A 24,968-nucleotide genomic window follows, 5' to 3' on the forward strand; every position below is an offset into this window, starting at 1 on the left:
ATGGGAAATGAGAGGGCTGTTTGGGAAGTGCTTTGCGCTTAGTCTCCCATCCCCAAAACTAGAGGAGGTTACCGAGGAACCTGATGGGTAGGAGGGGGAGAACCTTTCTTGAAGTACAGCTGTGTCAGGGGCAAACAAAAGAATGTTGCGTGCGCACACACATACGCTCATACACACAAAAATCAATTATGTGGTGGCAAATAGGATTTCCTTAACTTGGTGCTTTTCTGCTCTGTTGCAGCCGTGATAACGACCTTTCCACTATCATCTCCAACCTGCATCAGAGCCGTCAGCTCGTTATGCCAGAGACCCAGAGCCGCTGTGAATTCAAGAGAAACAGCATCGACGTTGGCTTAGGAGCAGCAGGTAAGCAGCTGGAGCGGGTCCCGCTGGTTGGGGTTTGTTGACTTCCCTCCTCTCTCTTTCCCTCCCTCGTTTGTTCATTTTTTTCAGCAGCTGTTTTTTTTCTGTGGCTGTTTGTGTTACAATTTGGAGAAAGCTGTATGCAGGCTTTTAATATTCCGGCTGAAGATTAACATGGAAAGGATTTCATGGTGATGTTAAAGTCCTTTTGAGATCTCAGCCCTGTGTTATTCTCAAATCTAGTGGTCTGTGTTAAACTACTGGCAAAGGAGCTTGCGCCAGCAAAGAAGTGAAATGTCCCCAGGGTTAGCATCAAGTGAAGCAGAAAGGCCTTGCAGAGAGCATGGTTTGATTTGTAATTTCATTAATCAGAGGTTCCCCGTGCTGCCTCTGTGCCTGCCAACTCCTTTATGAGTGGGTTTGTTTGGGTTTGTAGCGCTACCTGGATGTTTGGGGAACTTCACCTGATTTCGACTTAGCGTGGTAGAACCAGAAATGCTCCTCTAGGATCCTGCGCCGTGCCTCTCTGGATGTCGGTAAGGGAGCTGTGGGCAAGGGTGCTTCGGTGGTAGATACGCGTCAAGCAGCAAGTTGAGGCACTGGTGATAAACTAGACATCTCCTTGCTGTTTGCAGAATCTACAGTTTGCTTTTGATTATAAACAAAAGTTGAGGAAAATCTGAGAGCGGTGCTAGTTTTTGTATTGAGTGATGCCTGCCCTTCCGAATCAGAACTGGATTTCTCTGTGTACATTGATGTAGGCCTTTCCTGAAAATCTCTATGTTTGTGGTTTTGTTCATATTTTCTTCTAAGTCATTCGGTTGACTGTGTAACTTAACCCCAGATCTGAAGGGAACACCATATGTAGTAGGCTTTGGGAATGTCTTTGGAGGATATACACTAACACGACAGGTACCTGGTTTGCCTTTTGCAGGAGGCTTGACCCCTTTCCAGAAAGGTTCCTCCTGCCTGCAGTGAAATTTGTGCCGGTGGGACTACTTGTGCAGTAAAGTGTTCCGTCCCATAAATGTGTTGTGCTGAACTGGGGGATTTGTGGTACGTCTGTAAAGCAGCCATGGGCAGCTCCCAGTCTTTGCTTTCACAGCTGAATCTCCATATTCTCTTCATTAACCAGTCTCCACAGCCCCTTTGCCTGCACTGCTCTAAGAGCCAAACTGGCCAGAAAAATAGTTTTTTCTGTATGACATTGCTTGAGTCTGTACGTCTCAGTTGACCCTGTGTGTTAAAATGTTTTTTAATATTGTTTGCTTTACAGAGAAACTGCTGGGCTTGATCAGCGTTGCTGAAATTCTGAGACTTGCATTCCAGATATGCAAAGGGTGCTTCTCATTCCCATGGGTGTTAAGCAGTAGAGAGGATCGAACGTGGAAGTCCTCAGTCTTATTTGTTAGAATTTGTGTTTGAGGTTCTCTGGTTAGCTTCCTAACCATAAGAAACAGTAAGAAATATAAGACTTAGGCACCGTGCAGATGTTGTAGCAGGGAGGGCAGCAGCGCTTGGCTCTGACCTCAGTGAAAGCCTGAGCAAGGCGAAAGAAGTGGGCTCATTCACGCAAGAGGCCACCAAGCAAGCGACAGAGGAGTGACAGAGCTTTTCAGGACGCGATACATTTGGTGTGTCTAACAAGAGTTGCCCAGCAAAAGAGTAGGGGGGCGATGGTGGGGAGATGAGGTATCTAAAGGGAGAGTGAGCCTTGTCACATCTCCGCGGGGACAGTTTAACTCTGATTTTTTCCCCGCTGCCTGGAGCCGGCTCACTCTAAATGCTTGTTTGATTAAGGGAAGACTCATTTGCCAAAGTCTGCGCAGAACCTGCCAGCTCTGACTGCAGAGCACGTGCTGAGCTGGTACCTGTGTCACCACCGCCCGGCCATGGAAGTCAAGGCAACAGAAAGTAAATGGGCTGGATTTGTAGCCAATGCTGATTATTTGGTTTATGTCCCAATTCTGTTTGTTTTTACTGGCAGGTATGGAAGGGGAGAGTGCTATAACTAATTGCTACGTATATAATTCTAAAAGAGCTAGTGTGGGGTTAGTCTAAAAGGCTGGCTGTTGCTTAAGCCACTTAGTTACAATAATAAGGGAATAAGAATTGTGCCCCCCATTGTCTGCTGTTTGCATGTATGCCTTTGAGAAGAATACTGTGTATTTGGGTTGTGAGAATCTCGCCCTCGGGAAGGCATTCAGAGATGGACAGTGCCGAGTAAATGATGCTAATGCCATTATGTTTAAAAACTCCCACATCACTCACAACTGTAAGCTGCCATGCTCTCAAAGTAAGTTGGAATCTGCTGCTACGACGTCTTCTGTTGCTGGTTTAGCGTTCATGGGTTGAAGTTAGGCACACAGTCCCAGCCAGTAGCATCTGAACGCTCCGGGAGGCTGCTCTGCAGCTCAGGCTGCGCATTCTCCATGTGCAGGATGAGGGGTGAGTGCATACTGCTAAAACGGGATTCAGAAGTGTACGTGGCTTCTTGGCTATGGCTGAGGCTAAATAGAGGATTGAGAACAAGGATAGCACGAATGGAAGAGATTTGCTTATTGCAGGGCCCATGGGATTAAGATCAGGGTTGGAGTTGGCAGGGTTGGTCGGTTTATGATTAATGCTGTGAAGGGAGTTCCTTGATTTGTAGTTACACCAGGATTAGAGGCAGTGCTATAGTTTTGAACAGCATGGACTGGAAAATTAGAAGTATTACTGGATCTTTAACGGTCTTTGAAATGCAGAAGGGGGCTGAAACTAATGGAAACTAATGGTGTATAGTTAGTTCTGGGGCTTTTATGAGTTCTGGGAGATGGGTGAGACTAGAGTCAGGGTTCAAGCTAGAGCTGGGCTGATGTTCAGGTCAAAAGGGGTTGAAGAGGCCAGTGTGTTGCTGGAATGTATAACGCTTTTGGTTGGAAGACCAGCACTGATATTAATATCCTTGGAAAGCTTATGGATGATTTTTAAGTGAAAACGGGTCACTTTATGTCAATGCTGATGGTTATATTTGGAAACAGAGAGGCTGGAGAGCTTAGTTTGGGACAGCAGAAGCTGAAAGACTTGGAAAATAACTGGGTTCTGAAAGGCTTGGATAGGGTTTGGCCCTGAGTAGAAAAGGATTTAAAACCCCACCTCGGTGGATATAATAACCCACTGTGGTGGGTGCTAGCCGTTTGGAACAATAAGCCTAGGGAGGCACAGTCTTAGGGCTTGGGATAGCTGGGACAAAAGAACTCGCTGTGTTTTGTATCTTGTGAGGCCCAAAGAGCTAGGAAGAGTCTGGAGTCACCAAAACCAAATAGCTGTGCTATCTTTTGCATCACTTAGGTGTGATTAAGACCAGTGCAGTGACTGTGATGTGTTGGCAAGTTTAGCATCTACAGAAATCTGGGCTAGCAAATCTGAGAGCTACAGGGCTTTGAAAACACGCTTACAAAAAATGGAAAGACTGTTATTGTTAGTCTACAGTGATAAAGGGGAAAAGGAGGTAGTTATGTTGCCAGCAAATAAAGTTTCATCAGAAATGTTGGGCAAGATGCCTAATGCTTTCCACCAGTTTTCGAGTACATCGTAGAGGTGCGTGAGTCAACCAAGGCACAGAAAGGCAATTTTGCCCAAGATGGTAAAGCAAATGATGACAGAACAGCAGAGCTCAGTTTCCTCTCTTGCCCTCCCTAACGTCTCTGCCAGACCTGTGTGGTGGTGTTTCACTGTGACAATATGGAATGGATGTGGATTATCGCCTACTTCTAGGGATTCGGCGTATGGAAGATTTGGGGGTGGGTGGTGTTCCCCCCCCCTAGTGTGTGTACTGAAGCAAGACGCCTAGATAAGAATAGCTGACAGCTTAACTGATGCTTGAAGTGTCCCCTGATACTGGACCTTTAAAGGAAATAAAGAATACCAACAGAAAAAAATCTACAAAAAAAGCAAAAATCTGCTCCAGCCGGTGCTTCTCAGTCATCTGGAGACCCAGAACTGGCAGGGGTAACTGAGGCTTTTGCAGCGCCAGCAGAAGTAGGTGGCCGAGAGGCGTGTGCTGATAAAATCTAATTGCCCTATCGATTGGCTTCGGAGCCACCGTCAGCTGTGGTAATGATTGAGATATTCTTATGTGTTTGATGCATGTTAGCTGTATCTCACTGCTCTGGGCCCACCGGGGACCTTAAGGTATTACAGAGATCTCTTAATCATGGAGCAAACTTGCGTGTGTTGGGCCAGCTCTGCGGCGCTGCAGATTTATTACAATTACCACTGATGCGCTTGGATTTCCTTCGATCCCAGGGGGACTGCGTTTCGGGAAGAGCTGCCCTGTTTGTAGCTCTGAATTCTTAACTGGCCGAGGAGATCTATCTCACTGGTTTAGGATTTTACCCATCCGCACCCTCTCATACTGTTCTTCCTTTCTTCTCATCAGGGTTGGCTGTTGACATTATGGTGTCCTCAGGCTTTTAAGAGCAGTAAACTTCTGCCACTTCTGCTTTCCCTGCCTCCTCTTTGTGACTGAGAGCGGAGGTGTTTGGCCTTGCAAAATAGAGAGCACTGGTTTCTGTGGTCCCTGGGTAAATGTCCGTTCACCAAATGGTTGTGCAAATTTCAAGTGTTTGTTGTTTCCAACACAGATTGAAAGGGCAGTAAATTCTTGCGGAGGACCAGAGGGTGTAGTGGAAAGGAAGGGCACTCGCGTCTCTGCCAGCTCTGTTGCTCTTCATCGATCAAAATTATGTCCAGCTCCTCTTTTGAAATACAAGTTATGTCTACGCTGGGTCTATATCCAGCTGCTATGTTTAATCTCCTCCTACTTTTCTGGCCAGTGTTGGACCTTTTTCAAATCTATTTATTTGTTTATTTATTTATTTAAACCTGGAGCTAGTTAATCCAGCTGCTGGATTTTGGGCAGAGAGATACTCCCTCTGCAGAGAAGAGCGGGGAGCTGCTTCCCCTGAGCGCTGGCAGTCTGCAGGATTGCGTCTGGGGGGAACATATGTAGAGCCTACCTGGAAAAATAGACTTTGGTGACGCCCAGAGCTCCCAGGGCAGTTTACCGAGAAGACGTGAATGGTCTCTCCTCTCTTGACCCCGTGGACTTGATTTTCTGCTGCGTCCTTCCCTGCTGGTGGTGTTCTGCGGTGGAAAATGCTGGAGAATGCTTTTGGTGCTAATTAAATTGCAGTCACGATGGGGCTATAATATGCCAAATGGAGGAAGAAAGGAAAAGTACCTATGATGGGGTCTGCGCTTCCTTAGGAGCGTACGGAGGCAGCCTGCATTGGTGAGATTTAGTAAGAGGCTTAGCAACATCTGCAAAGGTAGAGCAAGTATGCTCAACTGCCTCGGGGGGAGCGCGCGTGTGGGAGGGGAGGGCAGGCGAGGAGCCTAATGAGAATATAAAAGTCGTTTCCAAATGGATCAGATAAAGGCGAGGCAGCAGACAGGGTACAGCACTGGCACTACAGAGGGGCTTACCTTGAGAGCGGATGATGGCACAAGGCGCTTTTAATCTTAATTGAGAGAGAGAGAGACACACACACAAGGATGAGCAGAGCCAGGGCTGCTTGACAAAGGCACAGTAGCAAAGCTGCCGGTTTGCACATCAAACACGGATTTAGAGCCCCTTTAAGCAGCTAGCGGTGTGTCTGTAAACAAGTCCAATCCCCTCTATCCAGTTTGGCTAATGCAGTCTGCCGGGGCACGCGTGGGGCGGGGAGGACGGAGGAGGCCTTGCGGGGCACCATGGCTGAGAGAGAAAGTACGGCGCCTTCTCCCTTGTTTGCGTGCGTGCTCTGCACGCTGCTTTAGGATTCGAAAAAGCATTTTGCAATAGAGTCCTGGTCCCAAAGCCCTAAATAATTTCTCTCGTGCAAAAATCCTGTTAATTTCTCTTTCTCTCCTCAAATACCCTCTGTTCTGCAGCGCCAGATTTCATGACTTTCCAGTCGCAGTAGGACTGTTTGCATGGATAGAAGTGGAGGGATCAGGCTCGCTGATGCTAGAGGAAGGTGGGTAGATCTTCCTTCTGCCCCTCGTGATTAGAGGGAGTTGTCTTGATACTGTCTGAGAGAGGGCACTTAATGGAGGCATGGCAGAATCAGGTCTTGCCCCAAAGAGCAAGCAATTTGCTATGGTTCTGCATGTAACATCTGGGGCTCTGAATGGATTAAAGACGTCTTCCCCAGTGATTAGAGGCTGCTTTGGCTGTGGTGTGGGAAGCAGCAGAAAGCCAGCTTTCCGATGTTGCAGAGCTCCCAGAGAGCTCAGGCTTTTTCTGGGGGTTGTTGGTCAATGTGATGGAGATGACAAACCCTGAGAGCCTTGGCCTCAGAGCAGTGGTGTCCTCAGTGACCAGCGTAGTTGCATGTTAACCTGCAATGATTCCTGTGGAAATTCTGCGTGACAGAGAGAACGTGACATCTGTGTCCCAGGAGGAGTCCCACTTGAGGAGTCCTGCTCCACTGGAGGCCTGGAAGAGCACAGTTCATCTGTGTCTCACAAACATCCTGAAAAGAGGGGTCTCTCTCTTCTCTCTGTGAGTTTATTTGTTCTTCTGTATTAACTCTTCTGTCTCATCTTTCCACTTGACGCTCTGTTGACTAAGCAAGGGAGAAGGAGAAATTTCAGGAGTGAACTGTAAACAGGTTCCCATTTAAAAATTGGGCTTGGAATTTTTATTGACAAGGCGACGCTTGTAGCTTGCACACATGGATCTATAGCTGATCAAACCAGTTGTCTCACTTTTCTTTGGGCCCATCCCTGAACTCTGTGTGCCAGCCATGGAGGGCTTCCCAATGACTTCATATGGCTTTGCACTGAGACCTAGAGCTTTCATCTGCTAAGGAGGAGTTAATATCGGGGGTGAAAAAGAATTAGGATCAGGGATGTTACCGCTAATGGTTAGAGACAGAATCACAGTGAACGGCTGTTTTCTGAGCATGTGATAATGAGCTAGGATGCAGACATGTTTGCATTTAACAAAGCCAAACAACAACAAAAAAAGCAGAAGCCTGTATTGAACTGCTGCTGCCTTAAATTGAGCAGAAAATCAGCACCAAACGGGCATCTAGGAGTTGTAAGCCCAGCCACCTTTGTTTACGTGTTTTACCATGAAGGACAGTTGTTCACCGAGGCAACATGAAGGTCTAGGCTCTGTCAGTGCCATTCATCCTCTTGGCTTGGATCTGGAGGACTGTCCTTTCTTCGTGCTCTATTTAAGTTCATTTTTATTTCTTCTGGAAAGCCTTGCGGGCTTTATTCTTGGCTTTGTCACTGCAGGAGGAGGAAGAGCCCAGGCAATTTAGTGCCCTGTTCTTGGAGTTCAGTAAACCTTGCTCTTGGCAGGGATTTGAAGCCCGCTCCTGGCAGGAGGGTTCTTGTAGGATGGCTCTGCAAACACCTCTGGGAAGGTCACCAATGTGTTTCAAGGTGTATTTCCTCCCTTGCAGGAAGGGAGTGCCACAGCTGCACAGGGCCCACCACGGCAGCGTACATAGCTTGGCCTCCTCCGAGCCCGGCGTGGATGGGGCAGACTGGCCATAGTCAGGACAATGAGTCCATCACCTTCTGGCAGTTGGATCAGCCACCAAACTCATGGCCAGTACGTGTTGCAGCTTTGAAACGGAAATAAACACCGACTTCTTTCTTCCTTTCCTTGCAGCTCTAGGCAGAGCAAGATTATCCTGCTTCCAAAAATAACCTTTCCCCGCCCCCTGCTTCCACCTCCCTTCCAGGTGCCTTACAGGCAGCTCGTAAAGAGCTGAAAACAAATCATCGGTGCGCTGACATCTCACTGATGTTATATATAGAAATCCAGCACAGATTGTAATGTGGCACCTGCCTTGTCCACTCTTGCTTGCTGCTGGGTGGAAGCGCAGGGACGTTGGGTGGCTGCTCCTGACCCTGCCACAAGTCAAGCTGATAGTTCAGAGCCAGGGCTTTGACACTGTTCCTGCTCCGGTGCCTGCGTGTATCTGTCGTCAGGTTGGGATGCTGTGGATTTAGTCCTGCGAAGCCTAGCCGCCTGCTCTTGCTGCACAGCAGAGGTGACGCTGTCTCCCCAAAGCTCCCCGCAGCTGTGTGTCCAGAGGGCTCGCGCTGTGATTAATGCCTGGGTGGCAGGCACCGAGCTGCTGCTCTGCTCCTTGCTGCTTTCAAGTGATCAGCAGGGTGCCCTACGGCTCCCAGCTTCATGAGGGCTCTGGTGGCAGGCAGGGAGAAGTCCTGCCGAAGAGAAAGGGGTGCAGGGCTGTACGTGTGGGAGAGATGTGTTGGAGGCGACCCACGAGAATGTTGACCCAGCCTTTTGGATTGATAGGCTTGAGAGAAGTCCACCACAAAAATAGACCCGAAATGAACGCTGTGTGTTTAGAGCCCCGGGGCAGGCAAACCTGCCAGGGTAGTGTGTGACAATGCCAGCCTTTCCTTGACGCCCTGCCAGCTCAGTCCCTGCCTTACAGCACTGCTCCAACACGTGTACCCTTTGCCAAAACTGGCATGCCCTGGGCTGAGCTCCGGTAAATGGGAAAGAAGACGACAACCATTACTGCAATTTCTGAAAGGTCATGTGTTGTGTGGTGTTTTTTTTTCTCTCCTGCTGTCTCTGCATTACACCGGTAGCGTGGGTTTCCCCACAGGGGCACAGTAAAGACCCTCAACTCCCTTCCCTCTGCTAAGCGTGTCTGAGGACTTTCCACGGTTATTAGCCTCTTCAGTGCAAGTCAAGGAGGTGGGTGGGGATTCTCAAGGGTTAAGTTGCATGTATAGGACCGTGGGGAGCAGATTCGTGAATTAAACTGGAATCTGTCCTAATGATGCCCTCTCCCCAGACACAAGCTGGTGGCTTCAGACCCGGTGAGGGGAGCCAGCAGTGCTGCGTGCTTTACATCAGACATGAACAGACTTGGGAGGAGCTGCCTTAGCATGGAGGGCTGGGGGTTGGAAAGATTTTATTAACGATTTGCTGTGAGCAAGAAGAGGGTCAGCTGTCTATGTCATTAATTTTTCAGCTCTGCACAATCTTTTTGTTCCCAATGCCTTTTCTTCTCTTTGCTCTTCTCCCCTTTCCTGCTTTTTTCCTTCCTCCATGCATATCTTTGGTTCTCAAACCCTTTTTCCCCTCCCTTCCTTTTCCATTCTTAATCCCCATCTCGCATATGCGCCCTTCTTCCTTTCCATTTCTCTTCCTCTCTTTAGTTCCCCTCGTCCTCCTCCCTCTTCTCCCTTCCCCACCCTCCCTCCATCTCCAAGCTCCTCGGGAAGAAGACAATTTGAAGGCTTTCCGCTCTGCTCTCAGCTGAGAGGCTCCTTCCCTCAAGCCAATCAATGGCAGCCTTTCAGCCCCTGTGGGGCTTGGCAAACATTAGATCAATAAGTTATTAGCACCATTCTGTCAGCTGTAATGTGGAGATTGATCGGGGCCGGGGCTCCTGCATGCTGCCTGGCACTTCCCCAGCCTGATAAAGATGACAGATTAAGGGAATAAGAAAAAGGAATTAAGGAGTCTGGCTGTCAAAGCTGTCACGGGCTGGAGGAGCGCTGTTTTTTTCAGGGGCTGAATGAGTGCAATCGGACATTTAAATGGTGCTAAGGGTACAGCACCACCAGCAGCTCTGTTGGAAATCACTATCTTCAGCGTTCACTTTTCTAAAGAAATGCTGGGAGGGTTGTAGAAAGAGCAGCCGGAGGAGGAGGAGTAGCTGTCCTGGGCGCGGGAGGCCGTACCGGGTTGCTGGCACAGGCCACACGCAGGAGATGCAGCCCCTGGGAGTCCCCAGGGAAACAGCGAGTGCTGTCCCTGCCGCGTTGCCGTGCCCACCTTTGGGCAGGGTTGGGTGTTGTGTGGCATTCCCCAGCACCGAGGGAGCTTTCCGTGTCAGAGGAAGGATGCCAGTTTTCCTAGCTTTTTATCACAGAGATATAAATTGAGGCCAAATGACCTTTGCACAAGAGGTTTGTGGTCCCTCAAGAAAAACCTGATCCTTACTGGAACTGTGCTTAAGTCTTCTGACATGACACGCTTCCCCCTTCTCTCCTGTCTTACCCCCTAGAACGTGCTCCTTTTTAGAGCTAGAAAGTGAGTCTCCAAAAGACCTGGACTTCCAGCCCACCGTCCCAGCCTCATTCTTTAAATCTCTTCTGGAAGAGAGCGGGGATTCACAAGTTTCCAATTGCTAAAAAGCCTCTCTGCAGCACATAAAATTAATTCAGATCTCTCTCTTAAGTGCAGTATATCCTCTCCATGAGTGTTTTTCATACTATGAATATTTACCACCTTTCTGTGGCTTGGTGCATGCTGTAAAAATGAATTTTGTGAGACTCGGGGAGACAAGGGGATGTTAGTGCACCTTCGCTAATAAACAGCCTCATTACAGACAGACAGGAGGACGGCTCCAGCATCACCTGCACCTCCCCCTGTTTCACTCCTTGGGAACTGAAATATTGGATGGTCCTTTTAGGAGCTTAGCTCCAGCTAGGCAAATGGCGTGAGCACGAGGAGGTGGGATGTAGCAGGATACTGTTTGTGTGGTAGGAGGAAAGGCAGATGGCCAAGTGGTTAGAGCTGAGATAGGGTAGGCAGACTCCTTCTCAAGCCTAGGCAAGGATGGTTGATATGTTACACATTGGGAATCCTTCTACTCGAGAATTGAGTCTTGTTGCGTGCTCCCACAGCTTTCATGTATGCCGCGATTAACTCGCATTTAGGAAGGGGTTGGTGACACCAGGCCTACCTTTGGGGTGCTAATTTCTATGTAATGCATTGAGATCAGTGAGTGATGGTCACTGACTTGCCTGTTGGAGTCCTCTGCTATTGAGAGGAGTGACTGCACAACCGCTCTGGCAAAGTTAAGTTCTCTCAAAGTGAGCAGGAACGAAAACCCTTTAATTATTCAATATTGCATTCCCCTTGCTTTGTAGTAGGAGACCATTAGTGCGTCCCATTCCTCCCTCCCCTTTGTTTCCTTTTATCTTCCTGTTCCCAAGAGCTTCTTGTCACAGGGAACTTGAAGTGTGGTGCTTAGGGAACGTTTGCAGACCTTGGTCAAGCCTAGGGACAGTCCTGAGCCAGGAGTGCCCAGCTCGCTCTGCTGGTTTTACTGTTTGTACTATTAAGACTGGTACAGCAGCTAGCAAAAGGATGCGTCCTGCCCTGGAGAGCTTGCAATCTAAATCTAAATGACAACCAACAAATAGATATAGATGTGGAGACATAAAGGAACAACGAGACAACGCAGTGCAATAGCTAAGGTTTGAAACCTGCTGCCTGCCATGTCCCTGAAGCCATTAAGCCAACCTGCTGGGAGGAGGGTGCTACCTTTATTTTGCAGCTGTTTTGACATCCCCTTTGCCGAGAGCCAGCGATATTTGCCCTTCCCTTGCTAGAACTAACCCTGCCCCATGAGCTGGCATGCACTTACATTGTTGTTCTAGGATCCCAACTCCAGAAGCCCACTGCTTCCCTTCCCCCAGCTTCCCCAATAACTTTTTTTTTTTCCATTCTCATTGCCCTCAGTTAAATTATGGCCCGTTATTCCCATGACCTTGTGCTTCACTCTCCCTTTGTTCCATTGATTCCTGCTGGCAACGGATGGGGCCGATGTGCAGCCAGATTCCATGCTGCGGCGCGCAGCCTACTGCGTGGCCCCTTGTCTGCCAGCCTTTGTTGAGAGCGGCTCTGGGCCCGCTGGGACCCGGTAAACTGGTGCTGCGGCTCACAAAGGCACAAGCCTATCACTGGGGAAGTAAGTCTCCGGGGTCCCCGCAAACCTGGCACATTCGGCACAGGAACAGAGCGAGCGACAGGGCTGGAGCACCAGAGTTGTTGGAGGAGAGCAGCTCCTCTGGTGGCAGCCTTGTTTCAGCTGAGGGAAAGGGGAGACCTGAATAACCTGAGATGCTGCCAAGACATTTCAGACTGGTCAGTGGGAATTGTCATCTCCAGGGTTTTAAGTTTGATGGGGGAGAGTTAAGAGCAAAGGAGAATGTTTTCCTCCTCTTAAAGTAATGTGAAAAGAGGTGAAAAAAGGACTCTCTTCTCAGTAGATGTTGGCTATCTGAGCCTGGGTGGTTTCCCATGTAAGTTGGCTCAGTTCTCTGTTTACTCAGGACTTCTGGGTCCAAGAAGCTTTCAGAGCAAAACCAATGATACGGATGGGGAGCGTGAGATAGGTCTCGATCTCTTCCCGTTGTGTCTGTAGCATAACACAGTGCAGAGAAACTTGGTGCGGTTCCTCAGCTGTAACTGGGACTCGCTCTGTAGTCCATCCATCTAGCAACGCTGTGAGGGCAAAAATTTTGTGACCATCTCATATTTGTCATTTCCCTTCTCCAGGTGAAACCCTGTGCTCAGTCGTTGAGACACGGGCTCAGGTCTCACCCTGCCGTTGGTGCAATGTGTGTCCTTGGTGTATCTTCTCTGCTGCGGATTCCCATGTAAAGAGTGGAGATAAAGTCCCTCTCTCTTTGGAGAAACCTAGGGATAGGTTTTCTAATCTTCCCAGCTGACTTAGGCTCCCAAGTCCTCGCCTCAAAGCTGATAATGAGGCTTGGGATTCTTAGACGTGTTGGTGAACATGACTGTTAAGTCGTCCAGCTCTGCTGAGTGCTGGGAGGCTGAGGATTAGAGGCAGCGCAGGGGTGCAAAGCACTGTTACTCCCAGGTGACATTTCCACCCATGGCCTCTAATCAGCGTGTCTCAAGTCCAAAGAGGGCTGTGATTAGATAAAACCCCCATTGCCCTGGTTCGACACAAGCTCGTTTTATGGTGTCATACCCACATCCTTTCTCTTCATGGTTGCAAGGCCATCGGGTGATACTTCTGTACGGGGCAGAAGTGCTGTCCTCTTCCAGCTGACCTACTTTCCTGGCCGGTCTCTATTCATTCACTGTAGAATTGCAGCAGGTGAGTGCTGAACTTTCTCTTCCCATGAAAGAGGGGGAAAAATCCACTTTGATTTCTAGATCTTGGGCGAAAATACTCGATTTTGTTTCCAAAAACCTCCCTGGATCACTTTCTGTACTGCCTTGTCGAGCTAGCAGGAGCCTTGAATGTAACGCAGGATCGGGGACCTGCATGGGAGAGCTGGGGGCGGTGGGGGGTGCTCGGGGCTGTGTTGCATTGGTGGCAGTAGGTGATCAGTATGCTTGGGGCTTCCTCTAGCACTCCTTACTGGTATTATTGCCTGGCCTAGCTTCATAACATTACAGTTCTACTGATAATGTCTTTCGTTTTCAGCTTTAATATTAAAAAACTGCCCTGATTTGGCTTCCTTTCAACTGAAATGCTTTGTAGAAGGCAGGAGAGAGGAGGCAAAAGCAGGGATTTGGGGAAAAAAATAAGAAAAAGAAAAAACAAAAAGACACACCTCCCCCCCCCGCCCCCAACTATCCCTCCACGCCTGTCCTAAGGTGGAGTGTTGCCTTTTGCAGGTGCACGGGCTGAGCAAACAGCTGGCTTTTGGCTTTCTGGCCAGTGAGTTGCAGTGTGCTCTAAATGCACAACCTGCCTCTGGGAGGGTGCTAAGACATCCAGAAGTTACACTGTCAGCTCGTTTGCAAAACATAGTGGGTTTTGCTGCTGCTGCAAAGTCAGGGAGAGCTTGGACTGTGGGTGCTCCCATCCCAGTGCCTTCAGCCACTGTCCTGGTTCTTTGTGGGTGAGCGCGAAGAGCGGCTGGATGAACGGCATGTGGGCGTAAATGGATGAATTTAGACTATAGGGTCCTGTAAAAGGGTACATGGTTATGGGTGTAAGTGATATGCCAAAGCTGTGTGTATGGTTTAAGTTGCAGAGAGGAAAGGATGGGTGCTGTACCACAAACACATTGCCATTGAGGTTGCACCCCAGGATCTGTGAGTTTAGCGGGTAACTCATGAAAACGTGGCCTGCCTCTTCCCTGCTTTGCAGCTGAGAAAGCCGAGAGGGGGGTATGACTTCCTATAGCACTGCACTAGAATTCGAAAGATGGGCGCTCAGTCTTGTGCTCTCCTACTGACTCAGTAAAGTCATATCTTTGTGCCTCCATACTGGCTACCAATGAAGATTATTCCCTTTTCCTCGCTGACTGTATATCTTGTTGATTTAGTCCCTGCACTAGGGGCAGAGGCAGTCTCTGACATGTCCCAGGACTTTGCCTTAAACAAAGGAAAGAAAAAAAAAAAATGGAAAATTTTCATTCTGTGGTCTGACTGACTGCGATAAAAACTGCTGGGGGGCAACCCAAATACAAAGTCAGTGTGTGGGATTTGGTGCTTTGGTACAGTGTGAACCTGAGATGCTGGAAGGAAAATGCTGCGGATCATCCTAGAGATTAATACACTCGTGTGGGATCTCTCTGGAGGGCCAAGTTCAATTCTCAACTGAAGGACATCTGGGACCTTTCCCGGTGGCATGCCGGCGGTGGCAGCTGCCAGCTCACTCACGTGTGTGCCAAGAAGTGGGTGTTTTGGGGACAGGTGGGGCATGGGTCTGATGGAGTTGGTGCCGCTTTAGAGTTCCTGCATGATCTTGGTCTTCCCCTGCACAAGTGCAGCCGGTTGGGAGGGAGATGGGCCTCGCAACCTGTCCTGGTGACGTGTCTGGGAATAGCAGGGCATGGTGCGAGTCAGAGCCAGCGTCTGCCGGCAGATGGGCGCCTGGGGGTGGGAGTGGAACAGCGAGAGAGAAGGAGCGACGGGAGAGTAATGAGGTGCCTTGGCAGAGTTGTGAAATCAAGGAATCTTTTACTGCTCATATTCTAACTGCTGTCACATGTAGCTGGTGCTTCTGTCACCAGTTCTTCCATGGAGTCTTCTGCCTGAAGTACATCAGGACGAGCCCTGTTGGGGTTTGCTGCCTCCTGCCCAGGCTGGGAGGGGCGAGAGGAGCAACGGGACTTTGTTGTTTCAAAGCCACAAATCCCGGATGAGAACACTTCTGAGGAGGATATATGATCTTGGCCTCCGGCGCTGAGGGTTTGCAGCATCAGACTTAACGTTTCCAGGAAAATCGACATGAAGAATGAAGAGTTCCGTGGGGAGGGAGCTTGTGACTCTGTTTGTGCTGTGTGGCCAGGTACTTCCTAGCTTTGGTGCTGGCTTGGCAAGATGAGACTGTCTGTGGCTTTGGAGAAGTTAAATGGGTAAACTGAGGCAGGAGGATTGATAAAATTCAAACTGTATTGAAAGGCTGACTCAACACCTGGGATGTGAAGTGCTGAGAAAAGCAAAGTGCTGTCAAAGGCTGAATCTGTCCTTTCCCATCTGCTTTCCAGTTACCACTCTTTTGTTGTATTTGCTTTGCTTTTGGTTCTGGATGGTTGTCTCTGAGCGCCGGTTGTGTTAACAGGCTGGGTGACAGGGTCATGGCAAGATGAGACGGGAGGCAGCTTGTGCTCTTTAAAACCTTGAAATGCCACTTGTAACTTTGCGGAGTTCCAGAATCGCTCTTTGGCTAACGGCGCTGCCTGGCAGGCTCTGCCCGCGGCACCGCTCAGCCCCTGGCAGCCGCGCATCCCTGCTCCGCATCCCCTGAGAAATACAGTGCCAAGGCAGGAACCTGGGCTGGCGTAGCTGAATTCAAAGTAACGTGGAGTCGTTCTGAGTGTGAGGGACAGTTGCTTGGCTTAAAACGTCCCCCGGAACATAAATAATTTTGTTGTTCTTATAAATAGCACCAAGGGGGTTTGTAACCTTTCTCAAGCAACACACTGCAAATTGCAGGGGCTTTGCACGCGTGTTGGCTCACAGGCAAACGCAACGCACACTCGCTGGAATATGCTGCTTGTTTGTGAGATATTTTTTTCGTTTGTTTTAAGATGCTGCATCTTTAACAAGCCCTTGATAGATGAGAATTTGATGCTTGCAGTGACAAACAGTCTCTTCCTTCCTGCCCATATGCAACATCATGCTTTCAGTTTCCCCAGCGTTATTATGGGAGGATATTGATTTTAAATCTGTTCGGGGACGCTGTAATTCTATATTAGATATTTTGTGTTGGTTTGTAGGGCTGCAGTAATGCAAAAGGCTTGAGTGTTTCCGTACAACCTAGAGGGGGAAGATTGCTAAGGACCTTGAGGTTTTGAAGGAGGAGGGGGGGAGAAGGGGGGGAGAGATTGAGAGAGAGAGAGAGAGAGAGAGATACTGTGGTAGGAAGATTCAGAGATCTGTTGTGCTTTTTTTGTGTGTGTTGTTTTTTTCCTCCCCTTTCTCTCCCCCAGTTGCTTTGCATCAGGGCATGAAAGGAGTGGAAACACCAGGGGGACAAAAGGCAACAGAACAAATGATGAAACTCAGTAAGGAAATCAACTGGATTCAGAATTTATAGCTTTAAAACGTTGCATTGATCAGTGTGTGAATAGTCATTATGTGCTTTTGGACTGCGTGATTAGGAAAGCAGATCAAGGCTCTCAAGATGATGATTTTTCTTACTTTCATTTTTTTTTTTCCCCTCTGCTTGTGATATATGTGTGTGTGTCTGTGTGTGTGAGAGAGAGGAGCAAAATACCAAAGTCTCTCTGGTTGCTTCTGCAAAGAGGAAAGTACAACCTTATCTGATACTCAGGTTTCTCATCTCTCTTCTAGATGAAATTTTAGGCAAGAGAAGAGTATGTTCTCCCAACAGCAGCAGTGAGTGTCCTTTAGAAAGCAAGAAAGCCAGAAGTGAGTCCCCAAAGGGTAAGTGCTGCTTCTCCCTCCCCCATCCCTTTCCCCTTTCTTCTCCTTTCTTAAGAGTGGAACTTAATTGAAATTAAGGAGGGAGGGAAGGGAGGGTTGCAGGAGGCTGTGGTGTGGGAGCTGGGAGTATCCGGCACCGAGGGTGCATGCAGGATGCTACCAGCGTGCTGTGCTTTCTTTATCTAATCGGAGGGAAGCTCGCAGTGCGAGAAAGGGGTTGCCGCTTGATTAGAATAATTGTTTTATGATTAAAAAAGCAAGCTGCAGCTTTGGAGGTGGATTTTCGGGGCGTTTCTACTTTTCAGGCAGAATGTCTTGATTACATGTTTAATATAAAAGATACACAGAGGCTTATCATGCTGGCATCTGTTCCTTTAAAGGGAAAAAAAGAAGCCTAGCGGGGAGAATAGGGCTGCCTAGTTCTTTCTTATGCATTTATGGCACTGTTCCTATAGAGATGGAATCTGCAGAAGGCTTCTCTTTTTAGGGATTTTTTTTTTTTTTTTAATCTCCTGATTTGTCCTATGGTTCTTTCCTATAAACGGGATTTTTAAACTTTCTTTACAACTGGCAAAGTGCAGCGGGTAATGGAGCCTGCAGTTAATGAGTTTGTCTCGAGGTTGTGTAAATGAGGTTTTGCAGGCCGTTCACTTAAAGGCTTTGTTGTTAAGTTCAAACCAATTAGCTGTCAGTAATACCCATCTCGATCACTCTGCTTAACCTGCACTCTTTTGCCACTAAAAAAAAATAATAAATAAAAAGCAGACTAGCTGTCTGAAGCTGGATCCTGTTCCATAGGTTTGGAGTCCGGCAGCTGAGACTCTTGAAGGTGTATATTCTCAATAACCAATCCAGGGAATCTACAAGGAGACTTTTTGCAGCAGTTTGTCCCGAAGCCTTCTTAAACTACGCACCTTATGTTATACTATATAAAGATATATTGTAGGGACCTGTACTGCATGCTGATTTCGCATAATGTTCCTCTATGTTGTCTCTTCTTGACTCCTTGTCGCCAAATTATGATCTGAAAGGCAGCATGCTCTGAGAGGATGTTGAATGCTAGTGTCACTTAATCTGATATTGCTAACACTACCTAAGCACATACTAAATCTTTTCTTTCATGTAACCCTTGCCTGCCTCTTAACTCTTTAATACAAGTAGAAGTGCCTTAGCTTTTTACTGGGCTTTTCTGAAAGGTCTAAGGAGGAACCCTATACACCGCTACTCTTTGCCTGTTTTCCCCCATTTTTTTCATCTGCCCTATTCCTGTTATCACTGAAACGTTTCTAGTAGATGCGCAGGTAAGTTCCAGCAGGCTGCTTCTATAGGTTCTGAAATGCATTTGTTATATAGGGGCGTGAGACTCCTGTAACACACTAGATACACCTGCTCTCCTCTTTGCTGTTTCTGCCGAGTCTCTATCCGTTGTAATTCCAAGACAGTGCATGCTTAGGAACTGAATCCAGGTAACAGCAACCTATGTGGCCTCCCTGAGAATGGGCTAAACTTTAACCAAGCCATCTTTGGATTTCTCCTAATAAACTGGCTGAACTTGCACAAATCGATGATTTTGCCGTGGGACCAGCAGGGTCAAACGATCCCATTCCATTTCTTTCCTCTGGCCTTCCCACCTTTTTTCTCTACTTGAGTGGGGCGAGTGCCGTGTGAGGCAGATAAACAGCCCTTGACGTTGCAGTATGCGCTCGGGACCTAAATCCTGCTCCTTAACTCTGAATAACTCAGGGATTCCCCCAGCCCATTAGGAGAGGTGTTCCTGGCAAGCCCTGAATAAAAGCAGCCTTTGGTTTTCTACTCCCACTTTTTCCTCAGAAAGCCTTCCCAGCCCTTTACAATTGCGTGAGATGGAATGGAAATTCTGAGCTGGGCCTTTTACCTGTTTTTTATTGTATTAGATCACTGGGGACCCCCTGTTCTCTCCAGCGCTGTGGCAGGCATTTTAAGCCTAGGCTGTGCTGCTGGTAGAATACCATCGGAATAGTGAGGGGCTGAGCTGGGGCAGAGACTTGTGTGCTTTTGGGGCCTTTATTCACCCACCCCATTATGAGAAGAGGGGCAAAGGAGAGGCTCTAGCCAGTGTTTGTGTGTCTTAAACCCCGAACAGCGAGAGCACCTTGCAGCTGAGAACTCCCAGGAGACTTCCCATCCTGCAGCCAGGCAGCGTTCCGGCGGCGTGGGTACCACGGAGGGCCAGGAGGGAAACGATCCCTGTGTTTCCCAGCTCTGTGCTAAGGAGATGGTTGGAAAGAGAAGGATCTGCGTTACGTGACAAGCCGTTTTCAAACAGGAGGGACCCTAGTGGCTAGTTACCTGGAATTTGGGAACTACTGCTGTCGAGTAGTGCTGTAAAGTGTGGGATTGCGCTGGAGCCCCAAGCTTGGCTGGGACCCAGGTGCTGTGAGTGCAGGTTGTGAATGAGGAGTGGGAAGGAAGGGAAACAAGGGCCACCAACTGGAGTTTTGTAGCCCGTGTGGCCCCACGCTCTCCTCCAGCAGCAGCCAGGTAGGCAGCGTCTCCCTGGATGCACCCGTCCTTTTTCTCCATCCGGGTGGAGTGCCTTGTGTGGGTGCTGCTCCTCCACCTTTTGTGCTCTGCCGTGGTGCTGTACAGCTCCAAGTGGGGACTGTCCCCCTCTCCACGACGTGCCGGCCCTGCCGTGGATGCAGCTCTGGCTGCATTGTCTCCAAAACAGCTTTTTGAAGAGGAGAAGTGACCCCGTGCCCGCAGCACATCTCGTGCCGCCGTGGCTGCGTCTGACAAGGCAAGGAGAACAGAGGCAGCCGAGTAAATCACTCCTTCTCTCTGACTGAGTGAAAAAACACCTGTAGGGCTGGAAACCCTTCCAGCGGGGAAGCAGTAACCTTCCCTTCCCCCCTCCCCAGCGCTCGCAGTGTGCGCACCAGAGATCAAAAGAGAGCCCTATCTCAGTGGAAACAGGGCCGCGCCAGCACTGCTGTCAAACAGAGCAGAACGTTCTCGCGTCTAATATGGAAATGCGAGCATATCAGAGGCTCGGAGCGAGGGCTGCGCTGGCAGGTCACGGAGGAAGCTTTCTCCCCGGGAGACAATTCCCCAAGTAAAACCCTCACTCCCGCGGCAGCAGCGTGTCTGGCGATCTGCTTCTGCGATACCTCGAGACGTGAAATAGAACCAAATGATAGCAAAAAGAGAAAATCAGTAAGAGCGTTTTGATTCCGATTTGAACGGCTGAAAAATAAATCTGGTAGAAGCCGCATCATTTGGGAAGATTTGACACTAGGCTGGACTAAGTGCTGGAAAACACACGTAGGGAACAATATTGCACTCGCCTCCTGGGGTGGGCTGATGACCTCATATGCTGCTCCTAATGTCATTCTCTTTTCTTTGCTATTGTAGATCATTTAAAACAAAACAAAATCTTACTGCGTCTTTGATTAATGAAGTACACCAGAACTGGAATTGGACTACAGCTGAGCAGTTCAGATCCAGCCTCTGTCAATTTGTTCCCGTTCTTCTGGGGGGAGAGGGGATCCATCTGTTGATTGTTTTGGCAGCCCGCTTGCCCATGAAATGGAGAAACAATGTTTGGCCCCGTTCTCGCTAGCAACTTCGCTGCCCCCCAAAGCCATACTGCTGAACATGGTGGGAGTGGGCACGGGCCCTCTCTGCCCCGGCAGGTGGCAGCTCAGGCAGCAAAGACCCTCACACTGCTGACCTAGACCTGGCTTTGAACCTGGGGGGAGGTGCTGTTGCAGCAGGTCCTTGAGCTTTTACTGTGGGTCAGTAGAGGAGCTTCATCCCGTCATGGGTTTGTTGTAGCAGGAGAGGAGACGGACAAGCTGGGTGCTCCTTTGGGATCACTTGGGGAGGACAAGCCTTACAAAAGCTTGGTGAAAAGGTTGTGCAGCAATGACACGTCCTTCAGGTTGAGCGGAAAACCAGCGTCTTCCAAGAGCCGGAATTCCCCGTGGCTGCTGCCATCGGGACCCTGCGGTGTTGGTGGCGGGTGGGAGAGGTGGGCTCCCCTTGGCTCGGGCGAACAGGGAGCCATGCTGGAGATGCCAGGGCCCAACAGATGCCTCCCTTGGCTGTGCCTTCCCGGTGACCATGCCAGAGTCCATTTCACACCTGGCGGCTGGAAGAGATTTGGCGAGATCAGTCTCCCGCATTACCCCCTGGTAATGACAAAAGCAGACAGCAAAGCTTCAGCAGAGCTGGAATTAGCACTGGCTGAGTCATGTGAAATCTTCCAAGTGTGGAAATCCAGCCTTTCCCTGGACTCCTCCTTCCTCTTAGCCTCCCCTTGCCTCCCCCTCCTCTTTGCACCTGAAATCTGCTCTGTGGCTGATCGGATAGAGTTTATGGTAATTAAGTGTTATTAAATCCCCTCCCCCCCTCTCTTTTTTCTCTAATGACACAGCTGTGGGGGGAAAAAAAAAAAATCGGTGTTTTTCTAAATCAGGTCTTTGGCGTGCGGCTTTGCTCCTTAGACCTTTGGTTAAGAGCATCAGAAGGGAACTGAAGCGGTTGGTGCGCTTCTGTGTTCCTGGGGGAGGTAGCAAGAGAGTGGAGGAGGATGTGGGAATCTGGTCTGCGGAGTGACCTGGTGGGAAGGGGATGGAGCAACCTGGCGGGAAGGGGACGTGGAAGGGAATTTGGCCCCCCACACCCCTGCTCCTTCCACTGGTGTCTTGCGGGTTTGGGTACTGGAGGTAGGGAGGGGGAGGGAGCAGGCATGGCGTGGCCATCAGCTTGTGCCACCTCCCTCTTTCGGGTCTAGTTTCTAAGCGCGGTGTGGACGTTCAGGGTGGGGAGCCAGCTCCTTGCTGGCTTGAAGCAGGCCGTGAACCTGCGATCTGCACAGGAAGCCTGTGGTCCCCGAGATGCAGATACGTGTCACTGGGGTAGAGATGAGTGGTTGCAGATACAGCCACAAATTGCTGTGCTCATTGAGAATCCTTGCTGAGCCCCGTGGCTGACCTGAGTTGGAGGGGACTGAAGTCATTTCCCTTTTGCAGAGGAAGAGTATCTTGGGAGCCAGTGATGCAACCCGTTTTTATTGAAACTTTGTGCAGCTCAAACTCTCTATTATTATTATTATTATTATTATTATTAGGCCCTCCTGTGTTTTGGGGAGGAGGCGATTTCATTATGACACGTAAAGGTTGCATCCCCAAAATCTGAGCCCCTGTACCCTCGGTTGTGTAACGCGTTTGGTGGCAGACAGCACTCGCCACGCACGGGCTCTCGTTCTGGCCGAGGCAGAAGTGAACCAGTCCCTGAGCTCCTGTGGCAGGGCCAGGTTTTACAAGTACTCTGTCTCTTCGACTGTTTCTGTTTGCCACAAGCTCTCTTTTCTGATAGCAAGCTTAGGGGCCTTTCTCTCACCTGAGAGAGATCCACAGCTCTTTTCCCAACAAGATGACCTGTGTTTTCATCACAGCGCTGGTGCTGTGTCTGTGCTCAGAGCCACCACCTTGAATTTGGAACCAGTCTAGCAGCAGAGTCACCTGCCATGAGCCCTGAGGGACTCCGTCTGCCAAATGAGGTGGATGAAGGAGCGGGAATCTGGGGCACACGGTAGGGTGGGCTTGTCATTCACTGAACGCAGCGGTGGTCTGGTGACTGCAGCGTGGGGGGAGCCCTTCCCGCTCCCTCCCTTCCCTTCTGCCTGTTGAGGTTGTTACTGGGAGTTCCTCTCCCAGTAATGAAAAGGTTTTGCCTGTGGGGAAGATCCAAGATAAAATAGCGTTAGAGCAGCCACCGCCAAGGCGGAGAACGGTAATTACTCTTGAGTTCTGCTTACAGTAAACACAAAGCCTCGGTGGTTTTATCTCCCTGATTGTCAGACTGGGGTCCCGACTGCCCAGGGAGCAGGCAGGGCCTTCCTCAAAGCGCCTCCCTCCTGGGCTCTGCAGCCATTCCGGGAAGATGGAGATGGAGGCGTGTTGGGGGTAATTTTAACGGCCTCAGGGTGCTTAGCCATACGTACAGATCTGAAAGAACCTGCTTTCGTGACTTGCCTCCAAGAGCTGGGCAGGTGGACTGTCATCGCTGTCTGTTGCACGGTTGTCGGCATCACCTACATCGGGTGCTTGGACATTTCTCACATCATTGTGTCCTTGCGGGGGTTCAGGAGGTGGGGGAAAGAGGTGCATGTCTCATCAGGTAGTAGTTGAAAAAAAGAACTCACGTTCCCTGAGATGGAAGGGTGAGAACTCAGTGGACTCTTTCATCCTCCGTGTCCTCTTTGCCACCTTGGGGGTAGAGAGCCTACGGGTAATTTTGTGTTACAATAATGTAAGGCTTGTTGCTTTCGAGGGCTGGGGGGCAGTTGTTTATGAGTTTTTTGGGTGCTGCGGCAATTGAAGCCGTAGACTTTTCTCTATATAAGCATGCCCATGTTTGGAGGTTTAGCAAGTTGTAGGGGTGTCTTGACCGCATGCAATGATTCATCTCGGAGCACCAGGTCAGCTCCATTTGGCAGCTCGGTACATCGAGTTCAGTGGGTATGCTACAGAGCTGTGGGAAATTGTGTTAATATCCCTCTTACACCCCCCCCCCCCTTTCTCTTTCTTTTGCACTATCCCCATACTTATGTGATTTTCCACTGTATTTCTCTCTGGAAAAAAGACCAAATCTTTCTGCTCTTCAGAAAACTCCCACACGCCTCTGCTTGAGGACTCGGTGACTCAGATGACCCCGGAGGAGCACTATAGACGCATGATGTCGGCACTGAATGAACATGGCACGTTTGAAGAGCAGCAGCAACAACGTCTCTACCAGCTGGCCAACAGCATGGCTGTGCCCAGCCATGGAGGTACAGGCTCTTGCAAATGGGAGGGGAAGGGGCTCGCTTTGCTGTTCCGTATAAGTCTCATAAGGTGTTCCTAAGCCCTGCGTGCGCGTGAGGAGGATTTATGGGCTGCAACATTCCGTGTTTATCATACAATGAATACAGGTGGTGCTAAAGAGCATCCTACAGACCGTTTCTCTGTGGTGGCATCTACCCCGAGCCATCTCTAAATGCTAATGCCTTCTGTAGCTGTCCGGGGGAGCTATGCGTTTGTTTGCTGGAATAGATTAGCTGCAACATCACTACTGTACATTTTGCAGTGGCGGTGAGGGGGTTCCTTTTCTTCCATTTGTTTCAAGAGATCGCGTCAGTTTGAATATTCAGAATCTGTGGTGGAGGTCTTCTTTGGGTCATAGTGTGGAGCAAGGGGAATGAGTGTTGGCATAATGCAGGGGGGTGTGAGATGTAGGCAGTGCCAGATACTCCTGCCATTTAGTGATGAGGTCTGAAACAGCCAGATGATGTTGCAGGATTTAGTTAAGCGTCGATGGTGCTCAGTTTAGAAAGTTTGTGCAATAGTTGCTACTCACAGACATAGCATAAATTGGTGTTAAAGACCTTTCACCTTAATGAGAATTAGATGTCTTATGATTTTATGGACAACTGAAGTACGCAGATGAAGCTAAGCTGCAGTGAAGACAGCTTAGCAGGTAAATGCTGAAGTCCGTGGGACAGGTTCATCCATGGTATCGTCCATTGAAAGCAATTATGTTTGCATCACCAAGGACTGATCCGGTCCTTCACTAGCCACTGAGAAATTGTCCCCAGACCTTCCCAGGATGGTGTGGTCCTCTGAGGTTGAGCTGGGCACTAGGGGTAGCTGAGGGACCCTGGCCCTTCTTTATTTAAGGCCTGTTGTGGCACTGCAGGCTGTGCCTCTGTACCTGCCTATCTGCCGTTTCCAGGCTTTAACAGCCCAGGAGTATTTCTGCGCCGATACCTGTGTTCAAGGGAAGATGCCGCCATTCTGCTCTTCAACATTCTGCTCTTTAAAAGGCGGCTGGCGCTTGTACAGTTACGTTAATGCAAAGAGGGGAAAACCCAAAACCTGTTCCCAAAGCAGCCTCCTCGTTCACAGATACCATTGTCCAATGCTGCTGC

General features: G+C 49.3%; 1 protein-coding gene across 1 annotated transcript in view; it reads left to right on the plus strand.

Annotated features, from left to right (window-relative positions):
- Positions 1-24,968, plus strand: part of SAMD11 (sterile alpha motif domain containing 11) — a 126,413-nt gene that overhangs the window by 70,162 nt on the left and 31,283 nt on the right. Inside the window, exons 6-8 of the mRNA XM_054222259.1 lie at positions 242-366; positions 16,922-17,014; positions 23,667-23,831. Coding sequence (XP_054078234.1) covers positions 242-366; positions 16,922-17,014; positions 23,667-23,831 — 383 coding nt within the window. The remainder of the gene's footprint in view (positions 1-241; positions 367-16,921; positions 17,015-23,666; positions 23,832-24,968) is intronic.

Source organism: Rissa tridactyla, chromosome 16, assembly GCF_028500815.1.
Source record: "Rissa tridactyla isolate bRisTri1 chromosome 16, bRisTri1.patW.cur.20221130, whole genome shotgun sequence".
NCBI lineage: Eukaryota > Metazoa > Chordata > Aves > Charadriiformes > Laridae > Rissa > Rissa tridactyla.